This window comes from Homalodisca vitripennis, chromosome 4 (assembly GCF_021130785.1).
Source record: "Homalodisca vitripennis isolate AUS2020 chromosome 4, UT_GWSS_2.1, whole genome shotgun sequence".
In the NCBI taxonomy this organism is placed as follows: Eukaryota; Metazoa; Arthropoda; class Insecta; order Hemiptera; family Cicadellidae; genus Homalodisca; species Homalodisca vitripennis.
In genome coordinates this window covers 50,803,103-50,822,000 of record NC_060210.1, presented here as the reverse complement: position 1 = coordinate 50,822,000, position 18,898 = coordinate 50,803,103, and the positions used below count along the sequence as shown (strand labels likewise).

Below are 18,898 nucleotides of genomic sequence, written 5' to 3'. Positions count from 1 at the left end.
ATTTTAGTTAGTTTAAGGGGACAGGGTAAGAAAAAAAAATATTTTTGTTTTTTAAATCAATTTAACGATTTTTCTTGTTCTCTGAAGTATTCTGAACATTTTGATATATAATACAATATATCTATCTATATGTAAGTGATGTTTATTATTTACGATATTTGTGGACATTACACGCACCGATTTCGCCAGCAATCGTGGTGCAAATACCAAAAGGCAGTTGCGAACCAACAACATTTTTCCCATAAAAAGGCATTACCTGCAGTAATTATGAAGGAGATTAAACCTATTTTTAATTACCTAGCCAAAACAGATCCACTAAAAAATATGTTCATGTGAAAACCCAAAATCCAAATGAGAGCGTGAACAATGTTGTTTAGAACCGCATTCCCAAAACTGTCTTTGTACTTAATAAAACATTGAATTTTGGCATTTATGATGCAATTTCATGTTTTAATGATGGTTACATTGCCAAACGTGAAACTATGAAAAAATGTAACATGAAAATAGGCCTAAACACAATTGAAGCTTTGCAAAGGTTGGATAAGGACCGAGTATACTTTGCGGAAAAACAAGTGTTAGAGATCACAAAGAAGGTTAAACAAATGAGAATACATAAAAAAATGAAAATTGAAGATGTGGAAGAGGATCCTGATAACCCCAGCTATGGTTATGGGATGCATTAAAAGTAAGTTTACGTTAAATTCATGTATTTACCATTAAACACTCTCTTTCTTGGCGTTTTTTTTGCGATTTCCGAAACTTACATTTTTTTAATACATTTGCACACTTTTCTCAGCATTGGAGAGGTTTAAAGCTCTGACATTTTTATCACATATAAAACTAAGTTAGTTGTATGGTTTAACGAGAGATTTTATCAATATTCATTCTAAAAAAAATATTAAGCTAAAAAAAAGTTTTTGTTGTAGTTTATAAAAAAATCAAAAAAGTAATTAAAACAATATTTTTCAAATTACTCCTGTTAAACATTGTACAATAGTATAATTATTATTGTGAAAAAATTTCATTGGGATATCTGTTATGGTTATTGAGAAATGTGTGCAAATGTTTGGTCAATTTAACATTGTTTAGATAGGCCCTACCCTGTCCCTTAACTATTGTGCAATAATACTCTAGCTATAACAAACGTATTTAATACATTCACTGCTAGTATATTTTGAGGAATTGATCGTCCGCCGCATACGTGTCAACTCTTTAATTTTGATGTAATCTATATGAAATAAGAAGATTGGGTTCAATTATTATACGATTTTAGACAACAAAGTACAGATTAAATGACATACAATCCCCCTGAAAGTTCACTACTGGCTTGTTTATACCTTCAAATTCAACCTAAACTGATTATCTAAATGTGATGAAATTACACTTCCCAAATCACAACAAGTAAAACAACCCAACATTACTAACACAATTAAACTCAATCATACCGCTTGATCAATATTGATTGTGTTAATGTATGATCACATAAAAGCTGAATAAGATTTAGGACAATTTAATGACATTTTTTGGAGAAATTTGAATCCTCAACTCCGTATGGTTTATTGAAGATTTTCATATAAACGTGAGAGAATATATAGCTCACTTTCAAAATCGAATAATTTTTAGAATTCAATTATATGTGATATATTCCGAATGGTTACCTGATACTAGATAAAGTGGCTGATAGTTTTAATTACATAACAGTTATATAAAAAATTAAAATTTTATGGTTGTATTAAAATTGCATGATTGTTTTTGTTGTTGCTTTTTAAAATAAATTAACCGTGATTTTTATGATGTATTCACATTTTTAGGAATAATCTAGAACTTAACTTTTTTCACCCTCTATAAAAAGATTAGGAATATGCCACAACACTTGTCGCGTAACAGGCTCAGCTTAGGTTATATAAATATTTTTCCCTATCACTCAAAAAATTTTCGAGATGTTCTACTTATATGCAGAAAAAACAAACAATCGCGCAGAAAGGAAAAACATTAGAATGTAAAATATCCGGAGTGACATGCACCATTATCGAACACAATGCTGCTCACATATAAATGAGGCTTCATTCGAAATTTCATGTCAAAAGGGATTTAATTTAATTTAATTTAGAGGTATCGTGAGGATAGACTGACAGACAGACCCTCTTCAGTAATAAGCTTCGTTAAAGCTCAGCCAATGAAGATCGATTTTTGTAATAATCCTCGAGAGTCCCGGGAAGTTAAAAATTCCTCTAGGCATCGACCTACAAATTTACTTTCAGGTCGACGCTTTTCAGCACCAATGAGTAAGTGAGCCGCCAGTCATAGAAGACCCCACCTTCTGGAATCGTTCAGTCCCTAGAGTCCTTCAAAACCTTTGGTGGGTACCATCCTTAATATGACTCCGGTTTTTTATGACTCAGTGACCCATGGATATTCCAGATTCCTGGTTCCACTTGATCACTCGATGCTCTGGAGTATGGCCCCAGCCAGTCCTTTAATACAACCTTAGACACCCGCTGGCACAATTTTGTGAATAACTTTACTTAGGTGGAGAGGGGGAAGGGAGAATAACCTTACTTAAGATCCCTCTCTCAATGTATTGTAAGAGCCACCCGTCTATACATTCATTTCTTCTTTTAAAGGTTCTGCTTACTGAAAGCCATCAACCTCTTGAAGTGAGTAGTCTCTAGTGAGCCCTGATCTCACCGCCAGTCTCTAGGATTGAATGACGTTTCCACCGGTGTCTCAGGGTTTGTCGTGTCTCAAAAGTCATAGCCCATGAAAAGCGCTAGACTCTAGACAATTTGCCCCGCTGAAAATTTACCGAAAATCTATCGTTCCACAGGAAATTTACGTTGATTTCTTTTGAAACTCATGCATTCTAAAATTCTTTAAATTAGTTGTGAAGAAAACAATTCAAACATTGAGGCTACGCACCCTTAGATCCGTATGATCTCAACAATAAATATAACCCTGATATTTACCGTAGAACATGCACAGAGATTTTGGTTAAGATCAGTTTAATATAAAAATCGTACGATATATGTATTTTGGTTTTACTTATTAGCAGGCTTTAAATTTACACAATAACTTCTATAAGGGTCTATATCGCCAAGAAATCACAGTGTAAACCGAAATTAAACACAAAGCAGGCAGGGGTGTCCCCTGGTTATATTCAATTTTGTAAGGTTCATAAAACTTATACAACAAATTAGAACATTACAAGTGTTACGATTATGCAAACAATAAAACATTTATTTCGTAAAAACAGAAGGTACAAAATAAGAACTTAGCATTATTTTTTACTATTACTACTGAACTGAATCTAACCTATGTTTAAGTTATTTACAACTAAATAAAAATGTTTTCTATGTACTATTGCACAACCACGCTGATTAGAAACTAAATACTGATGTGTTGGATGGATTTTTAGAACAAAACTCCCTAAAAAGACTTATCATGACATGTGGGGAACTTTATATTATATTAGGAATTATATTAATAAAAAGGTAGGCCTACTTTACTCCAGTAGTTATTCAAATTATCTCTGTTTACTAGCAGACCGTTACTAGCTCTTACAAATGCCCATATAGATGGACTCAACCACACATTCCTTAGTCACATATTTAAAAATTACTTGATAAGTAAGCTGTGCACTGTATTCTTCACGATCAGACATTTAAAAACCGTTACTGAGATCATAGCAAAATTAAAAACTGACTACTGAAATTATTTCACGTTAATGTACAGAGTGAATGCGGTCAACTAAAAACAGGAATCTATACTTGTCGGTTTAACTGTAGAATCTACCAACTACATTCTATCCATTGCTTTACTTATTTCATCGAAAGACCTTAATGACATTTAAGTCCATTGTTATCACTTGCAGCTTACATTCTACTAGAATGTTTGTGAACACTTGATGTGAATATCTCACTCGTTGTTTGTGAGGTCTCCCGAATGTCCATAGCTCTCGACTTGCAGCCTGCATCTATCTGCGAGGATCTCTCCCCTTACACGTCCTTCAACCAGACCTTCAGTGGAATCTGAAGAAAGGCGCCGTTGAGAAAGTTCTTGAAGTGTCTGCTGATTGCTTGAGCAGCCGCAGGCTTCATTTCATCTATGATGATGTCCGCGTTCTGATTTAGGAACTGGTTCATCGCCTCTCCTAATTAGCAACATACTATATCAATTCACGAAAACCACCAAGGCCCATCTGATCGTGACCTACTTATTGTACGAAATAGACTGAAAGAAAAGCATTGAACATTTATTGGGTCAGAAATAACAGTAAGGTAATAAATAAGAATAAGAAATAAGAAAAATGTGAAAACAACATTTAACATTCAATAAACAATTAAAGATATTCTGGGTCACTTAAAATAGATGTAAAATTATTGGTGTAATGCTTATTCAAATGTTATCGAACGTGGAGAAATATCAGAGTAAAATTATTTATCATATTTTAATTTTGTAAGAAACTTTTTCTAAGATAATTTAAAATTCTACAATTAATTGCCCTGATCAAATACCAATAGTCTTATCTAGATATATTATCTTTTTAAACAATAAATCCTATTTAACAGCACATTTTCTGATTAATTCTTTATCTCTTGTTTACCATAAAAATTACTGCAATCGTAATTTTTATAATATTACTAAACAGAACGAGGTGTTTATCTACATTTCTTACCCAAAACATTGTTTCCGTTGAGATAATCTTTAATTTTGAACCTTGAAGTGCCTAGTTTGAAGTCCACTCCAAGTCTCTCAGTTTTCATGAATGTTACATTGTTCTTCTTGACCTCCTTACCGTAGAGTTTGCCAAGTCCCGTGATATTATCTATAACAAAAGCATATCACCGCCAGATATATCCCACTATAATGTCACATAGTATTTATTTGTAATGGAATAGGCTACTAAAGAAATAAATTGATGTTGAAAATTCAATTGGGCCGTCACAACTCAAAGTTAGCGATTGAAACATTACAAAGCCCACCAGTCGAAGCTCCACTTCCTTTCGCATCCACTTTCGCATCCCTTTTGGCATTCTAACAAAATAACAGAAAGAGGAGATAATCATTTGATTGGAAAGAATTCTTATAGCTAGGTCTATGCGCTCTTCAATTCAATTCAAATTTGCTTTATTACAGTAGACAATTTTTTACAATTGTATTGCATGTGTATAACTTATTTTAATACAGTTATTCTATAAGTTCAATTTTAAATCATCAATTATGACCAATGTTACATTAATTTAAAAAATTTTTGTACAGTCGTCAACACAAATTTTATTCAGATTCAGCTCTTGTAATGTAGTGATGATTGAGAAATGGAGAGAGTGAATAAATCATATTTTCGGACTCTATGACAAACAACTAAATAATATGCCTAATGATCATTTTTAACGAAACTGTATGTCGTTGTCCTCAAAATGATACTTCCGATACTATGCAACCAAATCAAAGCAGTAAGAAACAAAACTACCTTATCCAAAATTAAAAATTACAGAATAAAAATAGCTTAGTGCACACAGCATGTTACATAAAAAGATTCGCTCATTTTACCCTCGATACTTCCCTCGGATAGATAGACAGGCAGGCAACCAGAAGAAAGTCTGCTAGCCTACAGAATGATAGAATTCAATGACGTTCAGTCAAATTCCCATGGATAGACGTGCACCTTTCTCGAACTAATTTTTGTCCATGTCGAAATCAAGCTTAATAACAAAATTCTACAAATGTAATTGTTTTTGAGATATAATAAAAATAATTAAGCTATGTAATGGCTTAGCAAGAGCAATTTTATTCTCGATATATCACACTAAGCTGACGCTTAGCCAAATCCAAATGGAAGGATGAACAACATCATCAAAATCTATATTGTTATTATGTCACAGCAAAAGGAATTAATCCAGCTATTATAGTAGCTAGTGGTCAAAGTGATCAATAATGATCTGTTTATCACTTTATCCAGCCATTATGTTTATTATCTGACTTAAGTTGGCCAATGTAATTAATCCTTCATTATCTATTATTTTAGCCAACTATGCTATGTTAGGTTATTTGATGTTGCTAGATTAGTTTACCTTACGTTACCTTGGCTTAGGTTAGATTAGATTAGGTTTGGTTACGTCATATTAGATAAGGTTTGGTTTCTCGTTTTCATCATGCTTAAGCATAAGATCAATTAAAAATCATATTCACTAAAAGTTCCCCCAATTTCCATGTAGTGATGTACCACCATTGAACTTGATGTTCCTTGTATCAAAGTAAGCATCACGCAACATTTCAGTCTATAAATATGTTTTTTTTAGATCCCGTGCGGAAAGACAGTTATACAAGAGTGAAATAAGACATTCAAAGTTAGTTAAAAAGTAAAAATAAAATTAGAACAATTGAATCGTAAAACACGTAGATTTAAAACAAAAATACAAAGCAAAAATAAAAGAAAACATAGTACAGTTAACATATAAATATAATAAAAAATGAAAAAATCTTCTTTTTATGCAAGAGTGGTTTTAATAATGTCTGATAATTAATAATAATTTGGTTTAAACATTCTCTGTGTGACTGTAGATTCTATGGTATATTGTGATATTATATCAGTGGAGTTACTGGAAGGATATCTATAAAAGAGGATAAATAAAAATGGCTTACTGAACAGCGCCCAGAACTCTCCCCTACTACGAACGGGGAAGAGTAGGACCTGACCCACGACCTCATACGTGCCCGTGGCCTCGATGCGCGGGATGCTCAGGCCCAGGTCCATGCGTAGCCTGTTGATGTCACTCCTATAACATTGAGTAACGGTATTACTTGATTGACCAGCGAATAAAACGAGATTAAAGAATAACAAAACATTTATAATATGTACAAGAACATTTTTATCGACAGTTTATTAGAATGCCCCTAATAGATGTCAGATTGGACAGATCGACACATTTCCGTACATTCAGACATTTTCAAACTTACAAAATACTAAGACTAATATTTGGTAAAAGTAAATCTGGAAAATTGTTCAAGGAGTTATTTAATTTTGTTTTTAATCGGGATATCGGGATGATTTCTTTAAAACGCTAAAGCATTATTGAATTGCCTTACTTCTACAAAGCATTGCATTTAAAGGTAACTTGAATTACAATAAAATAAACTTTTTTTTTTCAAGAAAAGACACCGAGTTTACGGATATTTTTGAATTAAAATCGATAAAACTTCTTAACAATCACAGATAATCAATCACGAACAAGTGTTCAAGAAAATGAAAATCCAGCTTTACTAATAATGTTATTATCGGTCAGAATGATATATGTTACTATGCTTTAACGAAATGTGTTAAGAAACAAACATTTTAGCATTTACCAAAACCTTTTAAGACTGAGGTTTAAAATCACTACTCGAATAACTAACTCAAGACACCCTATAAACCTTAAAAATAGATTTCAATTTCGTGTTTTTCAAAGAAATGTAACATAAGAGACTAGAAAAGTTTTGTGTTAGGAAAGAATATGTATGGAAACTATACAAAACTGTAAATAAAACTTACTACATGTTGATATAAAAGCACAAATTCAACTAAGAGTATCAAGTGGAAATATTTCATATCTGTTGGTGGTGTTTAAAACTGTTTTATTACATATATACAAGGTTACAGTTTCATAGCACGTAATTGTATAACATATCATCAAAAATAAACTAAAGTAAAATTATCCATGACATTAGAATTGACTTTATATGACTATATTAAGTACTGTGACACAAATACATGTTTAGATGGTATTATATTAGGTGCTATGAGATATACCTGACGGATATGACGGAATAGTTGCTAGCACCATAGATTGTCATGTTGCCGAAAACCGCCCGGACTCTGACAGCCCCGTGACCGTTCTGCATCTCCATCTTGGGGATCACCATCGGCTCTATGGAGGCCAGTTTGATCTCCGGAATCCCTGCAAATTGCGTCCATGGAGTTATCATTGGGACTGTAAGATTATGACCAGTATTGTAGTTTAGGTTGTGGTTGAAAGCTGGAACAACTCTCAACCCATGGTTGTTTATTCAAAATGTATTGTTTTATACAACACCTTTTGGGTACACATGTGTACACTAAGATCTGATTTGTTTCAAACACTGAATCAACTAAACACTTCTTCCGAGACTTCAGGGCCGTAAAACGTAGCTCATTTAGAGTTTAAAAAATACGTGAATAAAACTAGCTAATAAATAAACTTTCGAAACAATATATAGTATTTTATAGGGCTTAATAAACTATTAACTAACACAAAAACAACCTCAGTATTTCGTATTATATGTTTAAGTTTTTTTGATATTGATTGCCAAACTAATCGTAACTGATTGGTTGAAATCTATACCTTTAATTACTGCAGTCATAATTTATTACGTGGAAAACTAATTATAACTAGAAAACATTATAGGTAACTTATGATTCTTCAGCGTTGTTCTTAAAATGTGTAGGAAAAAATAACCACTTTTTCACATAATGCATCTAAGATAAGATAGATCTAGGATTGATGTATTGCTACAAGATCCGGTGATATTCATCAAATAAATATTGAGATAGATATTATAAATATTCCTTGAAATAGATTTTAATATGCACTAAAATGAGTACACATAATATTTACAACTTAGTTAACAAAATAAAATTAAAAATTCAATTTAAAAATGTATAAATTTGTTTGTGAATGTTACTTTACGTTGTGGGTATTACACACTTTAAATCAGAGATACTGCAGTAAAGGTTATCTAAATAAAAACATAAATTTGAATTTGTACTTAAAATATTTGAATAGCTTATGTAGCTGAAAATTTGAACAATCCATAATGAGCCTTTAATGAATCCTGCAAAATTGCTATTTGACAACTTTTGCAAAGTACAAATAATTTTTCCTGCAAAAATATATTAGAATTCGATCTGAAGACAGTGAACTAACAGTATAATTTACCCGTTGTAAATAGTTTAATATTTTATAAATCTACAAGTATTTTAGTTGTTTATGGGAGCATAAGATACGTGTGTGTCGAATTTCAATTGCAATCCCATTCAACTCCGTGGACGTTTGAGCATTATGAAATTCAATCAGTCCTGAGGCACGTGTATGTCGAATTACGTTTTTATAGGACATTGGCAAGTTAGAAAAACAAAAATATAATTTCTCTAAGGGTTGAAACCCCTTTTCAACTCCTATTGGTGGTTGATATTGATGAGGAATATTTCTTTTGTCTGTTGAGAGAATATTCATACGTGTGTGAGTCAATTTGATCTTTCTAGGACATCGAGAAGTTGAGCAACGAAATGTAGTTGTTCTCGGAGTATCAACCCCATTTCAACCCCTATGCATAATAGATCCTTATTAAAATACTTTCGTTTTTCTATTTGAGTCATGAGGCATATGTGTGCCAAATTTAATTTTTCTGGGATATCGGTAAGTTGGAAAATTAGTGATGAGTGTTATATATAAGTGTGTCAGGGCTTTGCCTTTTATTTATATAAAGATAATATATGCCTTTGTTCTAGTAAATTATAAAAAAGTAGTAAAAATTAAAATAAAATCATTGTAATTGGGGTGCTTGGAATTATAGCACCCAAGATACACTTTCAAATATCAAAGATTCTTAGCGCCTTCATATACGGTACAGGCTACTCTAACACGCACACGAAAACTAATTGCCAAATATAATATATGAAGGAGGTCAGTCAATTCGATATAGAGTTAAGAAACTTAGTGATTTAGTAATTAAGAAGGGAAGTTAAGTTCAGTGAATCAATTGTAAGATATAATCTACCATTAGATATGCAAGAATTATATTTTAATGTAAATAACGAATAATTTTTTTATTGGAAGAATTTATTGCCTTAATTCACAAAAGTTTTATTATTTCGATACTATCTTATTTTAATATGTTTTTCTTTTACATTTAAAATGTTATTAGAATAATATATATATATCGGAATATCGGCGAAATGCCTTGAATGATAAGTTCAAGTGCACAATGCAAATCTAGGTTATTTGACGATGACAGTGACCAAGACAGATAAGCTGCAATCATAACCACAAGTGACCGTGAATAATTTATATTATTACGAGTCTTGGCGTCAACAGGAAATCCCTTACCACGCCCATTTCATAGAAACATCGAGTCTTTGAGAGCATACGAAAAACTTATGTCGATTATTATAGTACAGATAAGCCATTTCAATGTTAAAACTAGAGATAATTGTGGCTTGCTCCGGCTTTAATTAGTCAAAATAAAAACATGACTCTTTTTAAGATGAAATCTCAAAACTATTTACACACTTATTACAAATTTAATTAAAACTAATGATCAAACGTATTGAAATGAAATTACAGAGACTTGTGCACTGCACACACTAACTAGTATTATCAAATTAGACAATTTACCTGAAATAAGATAAGGCCAAAGATGATCAAAGGTCTTCTTAAAATATGAAATGAAATTACAGAGAATGCTCTGCACACAATAATTAGTATTAACAAAGTAGACAATTTATCTGAGATAATATAGGGCCTAAGATGATCGAAGGTCTTCTGAATATATGAAATGAAATTGTAGAGAATGCTCTGCACACAATAATTAGTATTAACAAAGTAGACAATTTACCTGAGATAATATAGGGCCTAAGATGATCAAAGGTCTTCTTAATATATGAAATGAAATTACAGAGAATGCTCTGCACACAATAATTAGTATTAACAAAGTAGACAATTTACCTGAGATAAGATAGTGCCCAAGATGATCAAAAGTCTTCTTAATATATGAAATGAAATTACATAGATTACTGCACTGCACACACTAATCAGTATTAACAAAGTAGACAATTTACCTGAGATAAGATAGGGCCTAAGATGATCAAAGGTCTTCTTAATGCAGGCATTTATCCTGGGGTCAGTCCGTTGGCACGAGTGTATATACTCCGCTGTAACAAACAAGATAAAATCAGTTACAACGTACAAATATAGGACACTCGCTTAGCCCTCCAACTGGCGGTCATTTTTTCCTGTAGTGGCGGCATGTTTTCGAGCCTCGTGCAAGGGTTTTTTAAAAAATTTATTAAAAATATAAATTAAAAGTAATATATATAGAAGTATATATTTTTGTGTTCAGAATTAAACATATAATAATATTAGTATTTAAATTTGGCCTTAATAAAATGTTTACTAAAATTTGTTTTCCATGAAATTCAAAATTTAGATTTTTTTTTTTTTTTATTTGGGGGGGACCATACCTAGCAAACCAAGTTATAGTAAGCTATAAAAGTGAGAGTACCATTGTGTGTCAAATTTATTCTAGTTTCAGAAACACATAAGCATTATACAAATTTATGAAACTATAATAACACTATATAACAAAAAGCAGCGATGCGCATAAATTGTGAAAATAGGGTGTATATGTAAGAGTTTGCTAGTAAAAGTTTTACTAATACAGTTTTACTTCAATACATGTTATATTGCATATTTTATTACTAAGAATGAAGTAAACTATACAGCAGTAGTAAAATAAATTCCATAACTTTTTTTGTGAAGAGTCGAAAAAAGTTTCATTTTGTCATTACTCAAAACTTTTGCGAAAAATTTTCGAGAAATTTATTTATTCTAAAATATATTAATTTGCACTACTGCAATATTTAACAATTCACCACACACTAAACACAACACTAAAACACAAATAAACCTACTAAAACTTACTAATAAACACGACTCGTCACATCAACAACTCAGACGGCATCGACAACATGGCGGTCACATCTTTTACGTTCCAAACTACGAACTTGGTACGTTGCAACTACAATACAAAGAGGAATAAAACTACAGTATTCCTTAGGCTTTTTTCCCCCGAATCCAATGGTGCATGAATCGAATCGATACGTTGTCGGAATATACTGTTATGAGTGGTTATGCAAGGGAATGTTTGTTTATCAAAGTTTTGACGAACAACAATCCGCTAAGGGTTATGTTTATCAAAATTTTGATAAACAACAGTTGGAGGGTTAAATGCATCAGCCAAACATTTTTAAGCTGTACTATGTATGTATTTACTTATATTAATTTGTAACTGTATATATTTATAAGTGTTAAAATATTACCCTTATTGTTTCCTATCACTTAGAAAAATAATTTATGTTTATCTATCTCCTTGCCCACGATGTCTCAAGAACGAACTCACCTATAAATTTGAAATTTTGCAGGCAGCTTCAGTTCTATAGGCAATATTGCTTTTTAATGTGCGACACAGTAACACATGTAAAGAAGTTACTCTGTTGAATTGGTTGGCAAGACTTTAGTTGAATTTTCTAGGGTTCTTTAATACTTCATTACATATGTATATTTGTATGCAGACAAGATACAATTTGATGTTTATACGTGACTCTCCATGAGATTTTGCTTAGAATTTAAGTAGCCTGGTTGTCCGCGCAAGATTTTTCAATAACGAGTCGAACTTCAGACTTTAAATTTTGCATGAACCTTCATTTCTAGATTGACACGAATGGGTTCGATAGTGCATGCATATACAGCGGATTTCCCTGTTTTTATCTTTCAGTATGGAGTTACCACAATTTCTTTTCAATCTGATTATCTGTATGTGTGCAGGCTATCTCGATAATGAAATGGGCTATAGATTTGAAATCCTGCATAGAACTTCAGCAAAGCTTGTTACGCGAGACTTGGTGGCGTCTTCTACATTGTTTAAATTACGCCGTGAAGAGAAGCAGTTAAATTTATATATAGCATTCAAATGAAGTTGGATACACAATGAAAATTCAATATTTGTTTTACTTATTGCCATTTCGAACACATATTTATGAGGACAAAAGTAGTATTTCAAAGCATATAGTAAACTAATGTTGAAGAAGAGAAAATACTAAGAAGGAAAAAATAATACCAAATAATTATTAAGGACTTTGAAATATTTTGACAAAAAAAAACAAACAAACAAACAGTTACCAAGTTAGTAAAAAAAGTAAAAAAAAAAACTAACAGTTAAAGTTTAATTTAACGTAATGAGCGTAATTAAATATAATTTACAATAAGAAAATGCTACTATACAACAGGATTTGGTCAGGGTCACTGTTTCTCAGTTTCTAGATAGACTCAGTGTGATGACATATAACTGCAGCATTGAGGCCGAGTACAATGTCTCATCCTGGGAGACGACCTGATTACCGCAACGACAATGGCTGGTGTCGTCATGATACACTCTTACGTCACTCGCGTTGTATGTGTTGTTGTCGTCTACCTGATCCTTTGGTAACGCGTTTAATTGTTGTGCGAAACTTTAGCTCTTTAGTAGATGCTGTTATCCAGAATCATATTACCCAGTGTAAAGGTGATTAAACATCCTTTTCAGTATATTTAGTTAACGTATTATAGTTTATTTTAGGATAACACGAACTTAGGTAAATGTTATGAATAAAAACGAGGCTGTTTCTGTCAATATGTTTAAACTATTATGAATTGTGTAACAAAAATGAAGATATTTTGTTCTTCTTATCGGTTTATTTTCTTTGTAGTATTAACCTACTGAAGCAGGTCAGAGTAAAAAAAGGTTCATATAAAAACTGTGTGTATCTTTATTATTTCCACGGAGCGTTCTTAAATGTTTATGTGGATGTCTAAGTTATGTTTTGTAAACTTCGCTAGTTTTTTTTAAAGACATACTTTAGATGAATCAAAACGTATATGTAGAGAAGATCATGTGAAAAAAAGAATACTTCTACAATATCTAAAGATTTGTATGTTACAGATGATTTAATGTATGTAAAAGGTGGTCGGCCAGCACTTACTGGTTGATATATTGTATAATATTAATTATTGTTCACCCTTTTCATTTCATACATGTCTTTAATATTTATTTCCGGTTAAAAGAAACTGAGGAAGTTTGAAAATACGTAACGATAGAGTTACACATCGGATTGGTTTAATGGGGTATTAGTTTGTTCTCATAAAAAATAATAAAATATACTCGCCACTCCACGTGTAGCGAAACTGGCTTCGCTGAGGTATCATGCTTAGCTTAAAATCTATAGGTTATTTATTTACAAACAGACGGATAGACAACCATACAGATGAGAAATAATAACTTCCTCGGCAGACATAAATTGTGACAGCTTGCAATGGTAGGCTTCATTGATGCAGGTCAAATTGCATGAATGGACCTTCATAAACTGATTTTTGTCTGCAGATAAGCGTAGAGATAAAGTATGTTTTATTTTTGCAACACATCCAGCCACATGATATATCCACATTTTAATTATTTAAGTTAAGTTTATTGACAGTGTTCAAATAATAAAAGTGCCCATGAGTTAGGAAAGGTCCTAATACAATACAAGATGGCGTTGCAATACAATCTTGTCAACGTCTTTTAATATTGACTTTCAATTTCATTTTTTTTATATTTTACTCTATGAATAAAAATGTCACACGTTAAAATATCATATAATGTAGTGACTGTATGATATTCTGATTGTTTTTATTCTTTTTTATTTTTGCTGCTGTTTTGTTATTGCCCCTGGAGTGGAAGTTTTCCACCCCTTTACTAAAACAATAATACCAAAAAATTATAAACATGTCTTATTTTTGCTAAATAAACACAAGTTTAAAATATTAAATATATATATATAAAACTAAGTATTGTATGTAAAAGCGTGAGCGAATAAAGGAGAATAGTTATTGCATATAACGTAGCTACGATTGGAAAGAAAAGATATAAAGGTTCGTTTGAGCTTATTCGTCGCCTACTTTCTTTGATCTCTTTAGACGAACTTGACTCCAGATTCCAAGAGTCAAGTCTGAGACAGCGTCATATACCATATGCTGCAATAAAAAGAAAGTTGAATTGGAGCTAAACTCAACATTCAACAAGTTTAATGCATGTTGTATGATTCCCATAAGACACATTATATATACTTACATTATTATAAGGATTCTCAATAATAATAAAAAATAAGGATCATAATAATTCAAGTCAATCTAAAAAAACAAGCACAATAAATATAAATATAATATTAAACATTTAAACGCAAGATTCAATATTTTTATATGAATGCTAAACAATTAACTTTAAGCTCCAATTTCCTTTGAGACAATATTTTGGGAGACCACGATTCTGCTCGAGAGTCTGGGGGAAATAGGATATATGTGCTTATACACCATATATTTAACCTCTATAAGTATACGGGTATGTATCATCAACCGTGTATAATAGCACATACAGGTAGTAAACTTAGGATGCAAAATAATATAACTTTGAAAATATTATTGAAGATTGATAAGATAGGATAGGTATGTATGAGGTGTGTGTCTGTTTTCGTAGTCGTATGAATGTTACATTGAACATTTTCATCGTTATATTGAAAATAATATAAGCATTGCCTAAAGGAAGGATTTAATTTAATAAAGAAATGAAAATTTAAAAATAAAGTTAAAAATGTGTTATTAGTTTCCGTTTAATCACACAATCACAGATTATTGGTCACATTCCCCCTGAGAAATCGAGTTCATGTGTTTACATATGACTGAAGCGAAACTTTATTAGCTGAAGGCCTTCACTAGTTAGTTGTACTGTATGTCAACCACATGTTCAGGTAATGTCATAGAATATTATTCCATATGATGAGATATATAGAATATGTGAAGCAAGTGTGTACAGATAAGAAATATTTGCTTTGAATGTTTGAGTTAATCGCCTGGTAAAATGTTTTCCCGTGATTGCTCGTAGTTTCACTATTTTAATTACTATTTTATATGGTAATTAATCCTTCATTTAGATGAATATTGATATAATTAAATATATTAGTTTTGATTTAAGTAACATCATCTTAATTGGAACATCTCATGAGCTTAATTATTAACATTCATTGTGTAACGTTTTGCAAAACTTACAATGCTAGGCGATGTTAATACATTTTAGTTTAATTCTGTTACTTTGGCAATATAGTGGACAAAGAGTACATTTATATATTATTTTTTGTATATTTAAAACAGTTCATTTGTGTTAATGAATAGTTCAGCTTTAACTGTATATTGAGATAATGTTACAAACGTAGTGGTAATTAATATGAATACATTACAAAGAAGAAGTAACTGCTACACACCTTAATTTTTATATTGAAAAATTTCGATGAAAAGAAAATCGTGCAATACTATTTCTTTTAATGTTTACAAGTTCGTAAAAAAACTCAAGTATTAAATGAGACATTCGTAGCGTAAAAGACTAAACTAACAATTTCGAAGTAGGAGAGATAATTAATGACCCTACAGTTTTGGGGTAGGAATCGTGTTAACATTTTCAGTTCTGCTGTAATAAAAACTCAAATGTCTATTTCAAAATTAGGTCAGGATTTACAACGGCAAAGGATTGGACTTTTAAATGAAGTGGGTGAAAAGGAGGTGCAGTAATACAATAAGTATACTGTATACCAATTGCAGCAGCAATAGGTTAATAGCCGGTTCAGGTTGCGAGCGACATTGCTAACTGTCGCTATCATTGTCGCTGCTTAAGTAATGTACTGTGTTGTCTAGATGCACTTTTTTGTACTATCTCAGAAGTAAACTGTTCCAGAAGTTACAAAAGCTTGGGCCGGAATTTGAGGTGCTGGTGTGACATTACGTTTTATAGGTCTGCTTCATTTTTGAATTAAGCCCGTACCCACCTATTGGCGCCATACAGACATATCAGAACGTAAAGCATTTTCTCAGAATTTGGACTTTAACCACTTCATTGCCCGAGATGACAAGAGTTAACTAGCATACAGTATATCAATTGTGTATCTGACTTTAGCCGCATCTTCGAGGATTTTATATATGTTTTATAGAAGTAATAAAAATATATGTTAATTACATTTTGTACATTTAATTTGCGTCTATGCGCATAGATTGTTTCTAGGAAAATCAAACCGATCCTTCTTTAGTGTTAGGTTTGGTTAGTGTGCCTAAGCAAACCTCAATAATGACGATGAGAAGTGTACGGTAAACAAAGCACTATGACTTGCACACGACTTTACATAACATCTAAACACTTAGGTTAGGCGTGCAGACGAACACTCAGTAGTTATGTAAGAGTGACTCAGCTGGCGAGGATCAGGGCGATGGTGCAGATCTTTGATAACAGTGTTTTAGTGATAACATTTTCATTGTATAATGAGAACCTCGGCCAGTATTGATAATGGGATACAGTTACCCCATAATGTGACTCTTTGTCACAACCTCACTAAGTATTTATTATTATTGAGGCATTATATTTGGAGGATTTATTGGATTTAATGCTCCCATTGGATGTCCACGTAATCAAACTCGGCCAAACACATCTTGCTTAGCTACTGCTTTTACCGTTATTGTAATGCGGTTACGCGGTGCAGTATACCTGTAAAGAGAAAAACATCAACGAAATCTATAAACCCAGACAATCAATCAGTCACACACGATGAGATTCTGTGACCTTGGGTGGTAGTGAAGCAATGCTAGATCGTCAAGTCCTACGTGGCTGATTTATCGTTCAGGGATCTGATTACTCAAGAACTCTAAGCATGGTGACGTATATGATTTCTTTTATAGTACAGTCTGCGAAGAACCTTTTCACAAAATGTAGCAAAAACCATTTACTTTGTAGATTCTTTATGAAGTTTAAAACATGATTTCCCGTTTTCCAGACGTAATTTACTAGTACTTATTGAGAAAATAGTAAATCGATCTCGAAATACTCATAAATTGTTGCCGGCCGAGTAATCTCTCCATGTGGCAGGTTCTCGGTATCATAGATCAACTGGTCGGCAGTTTGCCCGCACACCTGATAGTTGCTTTTGCAGTACTTTTCCTTCTGACGTCCAGAAGGTGACGCGTAGATTCATGCCTTTTATCCAGTGGTTGCCCTTATTCCAGGACACAAATGTCTGTGACCATGGATTCTTGGGAGTAAGAAAATATTTGTTACAAAACATTTGCTGATTAAAATACGGTTCATATAGTCAAGATAAGACTTATATTGTGCTCTAGGGCATGTTTAGAAATGAAATGAAAGTCCTCTCTTTCTCTTAATCTCTAAACACAAAAAATCACTCTTATTATGATATTGCAACTGGTATGTAGAACTAAATTCCGTGTAATAATAAATTACATCACGGATCCAAATAAAAAATTAAATTGAAATTAGTATGAAAGAGAAATAATATATAATTTTTCAAAATAATTTGATTAAATTAAAAGGAGCTTGTAATAGGAGTGCATTAAAGTAGTTTATACTATATGATCATTCGGTATAGGTGATCATGCGTTATATGATCATGTACAGCAAAAATACAATAAACTAGTAATGAATAGTAGCCTAAAGGATTAATGTCAACGGTATAGTATTTACGGTAGAAAACTATTTAACTATGGTGACTTAGACCGTTGCAAAAACTCTATGCGAAATATAAAATTTATCCCATGTTGTAATTATTTAATTAATCATTCAACTTATACAATCAAAGCCAATTACCATAAAATTAAAACATACCGTAGATATAATCATCATAAAACAGTTGACATGTTAAAACTAGTTACTAGTTTCATACATATTACCGTAAAATCAAAGTACATTATACAAGAAAATAATAGCTTTATAATTGTTTCTAGAGCATTTAAATATTAATAAATTTCATAATACGCAAATTAAATTTGAAATTTGTTGTCCTGACCATATTGAGTTAAATTTAGGTACAAGATTTTATAATCCAATATATGATTTCGTAAACACAAGGATGGTACTTAGTAACCCGAAAGAACAACAAGAGATCATACTATATATAACAAGAGTAAGCTGCTTGTTTACCTAGTATAAGTAGGTGAAGTGAATGCCATTTACTTTCGACCAGTCACATTTTCAACTAAGTAGG

The 18,898-nt window shown here is 31.9% G+C and overlaps 1 protein-coding gene across 1 annotated transcript in view; it reads right to left on the bottom strand.

Moving 5' to 3' along the window:
• Positions 1–3,210: 3,210 nt before the first annotated feature.
• Positions 3,211–18,898, bottom strand: part of LOC124361433 — a 29,968-nt gene continuing 14,280 nt past the window's right edge. The window contains exons 2-6 of the mRNA XM_046815483.1: positions 10,853–10,945; positions 7,787–7,934; positions 6,643–6,776; positions 4,676–4,825; positions 3,211–4,150 (exon numbers count right to left, since the gene is read on the bottom strand). Of these exons, the coding sequence (XP_046671439.1) occupies positions 3,996–4,150; positions 4,676–4,825; positions 6,643–6,776; positions 7,787–7,934; positions 10,853–10,945 (680 nt within the window). The 3' untranslated portion in view covers positions 3,211–3,995. The remainder of the gene's footprint in view (positions 4,151–4,675; positions 4,826–6,642; positions 6,777–7,786; positions 7,935–10,852; positions 10,946–18,898) is intronic.